Here is an 8,437-nt window from a genome sequence, read left to right on the forward strand (position 1 = left end):
AAAGTATCTCATAAGCCTAGCAAGTGCATCCCAATGTTCTTGATTTGGACATTGAGTGTACCTACTCAATCTACCTACTACATAAGCAATGTCTAGAAAAACTCATCATGTGCAGTAAGCTTCCAATTATCTGGGCATATTGAGGTTGACATAATGATTCTCCTTTATTTTCATTAATTTAGAGTTAGCATCATAAGGGATACTCACAGGTTTTTGAAAACATAATACTCAAACTTCTTAAGAAGTTTCTCAATATATTGTTTTGGAATAGTAATATACTATATCCCTTCCTTATGATTCTACTCAAACAATAGAACAAATTATAAATAAATATAATTCAATATTAATTCAAAATAATAAATCACTTATTATTTTAATCATCTCATTTTTTCCCTTTAATGTCTCGTTCCTTCCCAAATTAATTTCTAGTTCCAACTCGATACGGGATCTCTAGGCAAAATACGTCGCCGGTGGCCATCGTGAACTCTCACCACCGTAAGGAAAGGAACGACCCTCTGCTAATCAACACAAACCCCAAAATTACACCAGGAATCAACAGGAAAGAATTTACTCTAATCGGGAATCAAAACGCACGGAGAAAAACCCGAAATGATCAAGAACACAAGAGATTCCCAAAGCATACTTACTCTAGATTCCAATTTAAATCCCAACATTAAAGGACAATAAAACCCTAAATCGCAGAAACAAGAACAAAAAACCCAATTTTTGAATAAAAACCTAATTCCCCAATTCTCAATTTTAGGGGAGAAGGAAAATAAAATTTAGGGTTCTTAGAATTTCAAGTTTAAAAAAAATTGTTATTTACTAAGAGAAATTTTACGAGTCATTTTTTAAAAAAAATATTATTTTAACCCTTTCTTCCTCCATAATTATTGAAACAAAATCTATGGCCTGCACCCACGATATCCAACAATTGTTTTGTTTCCTCAAAACAATTAAACATAATTAATTGGGTTTAATGCTAAAGTTTTTCAAAGTATTTAAAAATTAACAACTATAATTATCAATAATAAAATAGGGTTAGATTCACGTACTTTTTTGAGTTTTGACAGTAACAAGATTGAAATATAAGTCCTTAAGATTGTTAGAAAATACTGACCAAAGTCTCGAACCGCGATTTCCTGAGGCGTGTAAATTCACTGTCCTTAAGGACTTATCCGCAGTGTATTGTGCAAGTCCCCCAGGATACAACAGGAACTTCTCGAAATGTATTCGAGGATACAGAACTAGCAAGAAACTCTAATAGAGTTTTTATACCCATGATAGAAAAGAAGAATAAAACTAAGAAGAGAGGAGAATGATAAAGACTCAACTTGTTCTGTTTTGGAATGTGGGAAGAGCTCTCTATTTATAGAGCTAGGAAAGAATAAAATAAATAAAAGAAATTAAAACCAATAAATAATTTGACCGTTGNAGCACTTAAAAATTTGGNTGTTGGAATATTACCGTTGGAGCACATTATTGGCAATTAAAGTTTTGAAAGTTGTAATCCAACGTTTTCTTTTGCAATAATATAATCATTATTACAACAAAAGGTTGGTGGAAACGAACAAGGAGGGGAGCCAGGGAACCAAGGGAACCCCCCAGACCTTCGGAGCTCTCTGCTTGGGAAGCAAACTCATACCCAAAGTTCCCAAAACCAAACACAAGCCGCAAGCAACTGTGTAATCGATCCAACCGAGTATCCGTGAATGCCAAAGCGCAGCCCTAACATCAGAAGAACCAACAATCACAAACAAGCAAATCAGAATTCTCGCTAACTCACTCTTGCCATTGCTCTCCCAGGAATAGTAACTCCTCACAAGCAACACAACAACCATAAGCATGAAAATGAAGAGCGTGCTGATGGAGAAAACACTAGAGAGAACATCCAAGCTAGAGAAAAGAGCGATGATAGAGCTACAAAGAGTTGTCAAGAGAGTGGCATTCATATGGGTTCCTATTTTGGGGTGAACGAGGGCGAAGAAAGGTGGGATCATGTGCGACCTTACAATCCGAGTGGTGTACCTAGCTTGACCCATGGACCCAACAAGCAAGCTTGTAGTCATCCCCTTCAACGCACAAATGCTCACAAGGTACTTAGCCCAACTCATCCCAATCTAAACAAAGGCCACAGAGTGAGCAGCGTCAGCGTCAATCTTAGTGTACTTCACCATGCTCACAAGGGACAAATCCAGCAAGCAATAGATCACCGTAATCATGCTCATTGACCCAACCAAACCAATAGGAATGTCCCTCGAAGGCTTCTTCGTCTCTTTAGCCATCGTCGCCACCATGTCGGAAATCGCTATAGGACCAGTACACCACGAACCCTAAAACTCACCATCTCCCAATTTGATTTTGATTTCGCAAAATTGCAAAGAAGAAAAGGGCTTTCAACACTTAATTTAATTTGATTTCTCAACTTTACAAATAGGCGAGAATCGTAATAAGTTTTCCTATTATGCCCTTCCCTAAAGCTGATTTAACCGTTTTCATATTTTTTAATACAAAAGTCCTTTTTAATTCCACGTGCGATTAGTGAAAACACTGCACATGCCACGTAACACACAATTAAACAGATGTTTATCCAATTTGACAGCATGGCTTTAATTGTTCTAATTTTACAAAAACAAGAACCTAATTGAGACGCCAAAAAGAAAGAGAACCTATTTAAGATTCTAGACAAGAATAAGGAACTACAGAAACATTAAACCATATATATATATATATATATATATATATATATATATATATATATATATATATATATATATATATATATATATATATATATATATATCAAATTGCGCCAATAAATTTTTGATAACTTATCACATTATTAATAATCTTATATACCAAATTAATTTGAGTGATCTAATAATCAAATTATAACGTTATATATATAACGCTTGGCCAATGTAAAAAATGTGCAACGATATTTATGTAATTAAAATAACCCATTGGATTTTAAATCGTCTAATGTAGATTTCAAAAATTTATGATGGAATGTCTTTTGGTTCACCGTAAATTTTGAAAACTACATTAAACTATTAAGGAATTTGACGTAAAATTTGATTTAATTTTTTGTGTGTAACATTCTTCTTACTTTCTTTTGCAATTTTACCTACTTCAACTTTTTTTTAGTTATTGCAATATCAATTCAGAATATTAGCAAATAAACTTTTATGTAAATAAAGTTATTTATGTCTTTATTATTCCATTTAATCAAAACATTACAATTTATAAATTTTAATACGCTTCTATCATTACTCAATTATTACCTATTAACCAATACAATAAATTGCTTATTTTTGAATTCTAAAACTCACAAAACTCTTAAAAAAACTAATTACTTCTAAAGCAATTTATTTAAAACAAAACTCTATGTAAACTTAAATGCTTTTTCATCTCGGTTCTTCTACCCTTCATCCTGACTTTGCAACATGTAGTACACATGGTGGAAGCAACTTCACTCTTCTAGTTAGAGCAACTCCACGAATCAGAAGAAGGCAACAAATTGGAGGCAATAGATGAAATATCTGGTGCATGCCAAGTGTTTGGTAAAATGTCCAGTGGAAGTTAGATGAGTGTATGAAGTTTCTCAAGCTTAGATAGCCTTTCAAAGGAGAAGGAAGCTAGAGGAGGATATGCGAAATAAGCACAAGACAATGAACTCGAAGTATAAAGGTTTGGAGTAATCTCGACAACACTTCAATATATCATTCAAGTTGGAAAATACATGGAGATGCACCTCTCTTTTATAGGTCAAGAGAGAGCTCTGAATCTTGCCTTGCAAGTTTCTACAATTACAAAAGAAGCGTGTTGGAGAAGCTACGAAGCTTGGTGTGCAAGGTTCTTAAGCCAGCTAATTAAAAATGTGATTAAAAGAAAAAGCTAGTTCGTAGTGGCTAGGGGTAGTCTGTAGGTGGCTGGGTGCTAACTCCAATCCGGAAGGTGTTTTTCCTTTGCAGTCCAATCCGGAAGCCAACTTCTTCAATCCGAAAAACACTTAAAATGCACTCTTTATTGCCTCCTTTGCTCTTTCTTGCTTGGCAAGCTTCCTAGGATGCATAGACATGATTTCCACCCTTTATTAGTAACCTACAAAACAATGTAAATGTATTTAGTAAAGATAAGAAGGATTAATAATGGATTCTCCATAGGAGTAATGTAGAAAGTGGTCCTTCTTCTACTTGAATCCTTTTAACCATGGCTCTTGTAAGAGGTCCTATATGTATCTTGGATGGTCCTCCATCAACACATCATGCTAGTTCGTTTCATTAATGGTTGGGTTCTTCTTTTTCTTCATAGTCAACTTGCTCTTTCCTCTCTCAATGGTAGTCTTGTTTGCTTTATCTATGGTCAACTTGAACTTTCTTTTGCTGACTTGTTCTTTGCTTTGTTCGAATTATTACATATCAGATTCTTTGTTATCTCAATATCCGAGCTTGTTGTATCTGAATTCTTACCAATAAGCCAAGCTCTTTTTGAGAGATCAAACCACTCCCACTTCACACCAACAAATCGAGCTCCTATTGAGTTATCCACTTGTTCCACCAAGTTCTCTGGATTCCCTATCAAGCTATTTGGACTTCCTATCGAGTTTTTTGAGTTGTCCAATTGCTCTACCAAGATACTCGGGCTTCCCATGGAGCTACCTACATCCTCTGAGCTCTACATGTCCCTCTCCGAGCTATCCGAGCTAGGGATGACTATATGGGGCAGGCCAATAACTAGTTAGCCCATATTTCCTACATTGACTTACTTTTTTAAAATCAAGTATCATAAGCACAACAAGTTACAAGTGTTTCTTCTAAGCAACTTACTCATTCACGTTTCTTCTTCAGTTTATCTAAAAGTAGTTCATTCATTCACGTTTAGTCCATGCAAAAGTAGCTCTCTCTTTGTGCTTCTTCTTTGTTTCAGACGAGTTCAAAGTCATTTTTATTTTCAATAGAATTGCACCTAAAAGTTATAAATTATAAAATTATGAATATTACTTATTTTAAGAAATGAACTTATAGATATTATTATTTTTACTAATTTAGTAAATAAAAATAAAATTATTAAAATTCTTATAAGATTCGCAAGTCAGCTTGTAAATCCACAGGCCAAATGTTATGGAACATGAGCTAGAAAAATTAATCTGCATATCTTATGCAGGATGGGAAAAAATGAGACAGACTCTCCCATATTTCCATCCCTGATCCTAGCTCTTCACACTCCACTCCAACATACTCAATTGTCTAGTTGGCCTATCTACGTTATTCGGTTATCTTGCCAAGATTACAAGTTGCATGTGCTCGGCCCCGAGCTCGTCGCATTATCAACAATGTCACTTCTTCTTTAACTTCTACAAGGTTGAGCGTCTCTTCTCTTTCATTCTCCGACTGACGATCTTTTGCAAAATGTCCGACCTTGCCACAACTAAAACACTGGCTTGAGTAACAATCCTTTGCATAATGGACATACTTGCCATATTTGAAGCACTCAACGTTTGAGTTGCTCGATTGACCTTCTCTCCATGGACCTCATCCTCTTCCGTGCCAATTTTATTGACCTAGCTCTTCTTTCTCTTCTTTTTGTCCTTAATTTCTATTATTAGGATTGTTTCCTCTACCTTCTTAGTATCATCGTCTGCCTTGAGTGTTCTGAGTCTCTACCTTCATTTGGAGTAGCTGATTAAATGGATCTCACTTTTTCTTCTTTTGGTTCTCGTTTGCTTTAAAAGACCCGATAAGCTTTATAACCGAGAGCATTGACAGGTCCTTGAACTCCTCAATTACGGACATCATGATCTCAAAATTTTTTGTCAATGGCCTTAGAATCTTCTCCATAACTCGGCTAAAGGGCAACATTTTTTCGTTTCACTCAAGTTATGTACTTGACTACTCCTTTTGTCTCCTTCACTCTCATGCTTTTTAACTCTCCCTTAAGTGTTTGAAGTTACATATGTTTCACTCGGTCATCCCCTTATACTCTTTCTTTAGAATGTTCCATACTTCTTTTTAAGATTTTGAAGTCGCAATATTCTCAGGGTGAACTCGTGTACAACTTGGTATAGGATGTACAAAGTTACCCTATTCTTGGTAGACGATTCTTGCAACACAATCATTTTGGCATCTGACCAATTTGTGGTGTTTTGTGGTTCTACGTGATTAGTTTCCACTGCCTACCAATTTTCTTAGAAGCCAAGGAAAACTTTAATCTTGAAGCTCCAATCGTCATAGTAAACCACCTTTGTCAACTTGGGCAGAAACACATTATTTGTAAGACTAATAATCCCTCACTCTACTTTTTTCACTCAGACAATCAAGCGGCTAACTAGCTTTTGATACCACTTTGTTAGCAAAAAAAAAAAGCTATTATGAATAAACTTATTCATTTCCTTGTTTTTCCATTTAATGAAAACATTATAATTTATAGATTCTAATTTTGACTTTTCATCTCCAAGCCTTAAACTTTTCTACCAAGACATAATTATTACCTATTAACCAATAAAATCAACTATTGACCCTTGCATTGACAAAACTAGTAAACAAATTACTATTCATAAAACAACTCATTTAAGTTAGTTTACCTAACACTGAAGGCCAACAAACTTAAAAAATGTGTGGTGATAATTTGGTAAATAAAGTTAGTTATTGAAGTCTGTTGTTGATTAATAAACTTAATTAAATATATTTTCACATATGTTACTTTTCTAACAGACTTAAATTAATATTTTTACATTGTTGCTTTTCTAACCGATTTAAAAATGTATTATTTTTACATCTCTTACTTTTTTAACAGACTTAATTTAATATTTTTACATTTGTATCTTTTGTAATAGACTTTAAAATTTGTTTAAACCTACCTAAAAGGATTCACGTTTTCATCTTCACTTGCTAAACCCTTAAAAAAATTTCACTTTTCAACCTTTTTCACTCCTGCATCTGGCTTAAACAACCAATAACAACAATAACATTCTTCCAGCAACAACAACATTCTTTCGACAACAACAAGTACAATGAATCAATTTCTTTATAGCTGAAAGATGTGCATATTTTGTTTTAAATAATATGTTTTCTTAGGAAAGTGAAATAGTGGGTGGTTGGAGTAGACATGTAGGAGATGAGTATGATATAAAATGGAATTAGAATGATAAGAAGAAAGAAGTACCGGAAGAAAGATACACTACACCATGGAATGATTAGAGGCATTGCAGGTTGAACATTGTCTATTTGCTTCTTTACTCACGTAAATGGTGTAGTTCCCCTCTCAAAGTATTTCTTGTTAAGATATGTCAAATATTCTATTAAAGGATATTAGGCAATCAAACATTATGTTAGTTATATTTTAGATATTATTATAATTTGTGCAGATTATAGGATCCTTGTATGTATATATATGGTACTCTATTCTTTGAAATAATACATCAGAATTATTTTTAATCCTTCTAATATGGTATCAAGAGCCAAACACTGATATCCTCTACAATTTAGGGATCAGTTCTTTTTTTCATTGAATATTTCTGATGGCTTCTTCCGATGACAATCAATCGGAGAAACANGATTCTGGAACTTCCGCTGCTTCCAAGAGTTATATTTCTACTGCTGCCGGATTTGTGACCAAGTCAGGTATATCTAACTCTGCTCTTAATCTTTCTGTTGTTACTAAGGGTAGTGATTGGATAATTGATTCAGGTGCTACTAATCATATGACTTGTGATCCTCATATATTTACTAGTTTTTCCTCTAATTGTTCTAAAACCGTTATTATCAATGCCAATGGGGTCTCATCTCCTATTGAAGGTATATGTACTATATCCCTTTCACCCTCTTTATCGATTCCTGATGTTTTATTTGTTCCTACATTAAACTGTAATCTTATCTCCCTCAGCAAGTTAACCAAATCACATTCTTGTGTTGCCTTGTTTTACCCAACCCATTGTCTTTTTCAGAACATCCATTCCAAGGAGAAGATTGCCAGTGGTAGAGAGAGTGAAGGACTGTATTATCTCGAAAATGTCTCACAACAAAACCATAAAAGAAGATTGGTTTGTCTTGCGAATGATCACAAACAAGATAAAAACAAAAAAGAAATTTGGTTGTGGCATAAACGGTNGGGACATCCCTCTTTTGGTTATTTAAAAAAATTATTTCCATCACTATTTCATAACTGCAATATTTCTGATTTTTTTTGTGAAACTTGTGTTTTGGCAAAAAATCATCGTGTTGTGTTTCCTTTAAGCAATAACAAAANTGATTTACCTTTTTCATTAATTCACACAGATGTTTGGGGCCCTGCCCCACAATCTACACATAATGGAAAAAAATGGTTTATCANTTTTGTTGATGATTGTACTCGGGTAACCTGGGTGTATTTGCTTAAACATAAAAGTGAAGTGTGTGATGTGTTTCGTTCCTTTCATCATATGATCGTTACACAATTT

The 8,437-nt window shown here is 34.2% G+C and overlaps 1 protein-coding gene across 1 annotated transcript; it reads right to left on the reverse strand.

Annotated features, from left to right (window-relative positions):
* Positions 1-1,544: 1,544 nt before the first annotated feature.
* LOC106753351 (cationic amino acid transporter 8, vacuolar-like) lies at positions 1,545-2,297 on the reverse strand. The gene is made up of 2 exons (XM_014635150.1): positions 2,214-2,297; positions 1,545-2,120 (listed from the first exon to the last, which is right to left on the reverse strand). The coding sequence occupies exons 1-2, from the start codon at positions 2,295-2,297 to the stop codon at positions 1,545-1,547; spliced, it is 660 nt and encodes a 219-aa protein (XP_014490636.1).
* Between the last annotated feature and the right edge of the window lie 6,140 nt (positions 2,298-8,437).

The sequence above is a fragment of the Vigna radiata genome, unplaced genomic scaffold (genome assembly GCF_000741045.1).
Source record: "Vigna radiata var. radiata cultivar VC1973A unplaced genomic scaffold, Vradiata_ver6 scaffold_222, whole genome shotgun sequence".
In the NCBI taxonomy this organism is placed as follows: domain Eukaryota; kingdom Viridiplantae; phylum Streptophyta; class Magnoliopsida; order Fabales; family Fabaceae; genus Vigna; species Vigna radiata.

Coding starts and splice junctions, on each gene's coding strand:
- LOC106753351 (XM_014635150.1), bottom strand. CDS start 2,297: ATGGTGGCGACGATGGCTAAAGAGACGAAGAAGCCTTCGAGGGACATT. Junction 2,121..2,213: donor GGTCAATGAGCATGATTACG/GTGATCTATTGC, acceptor GCCTTTGTTTAG/ATTGGGATGAGTTGGGCTAA.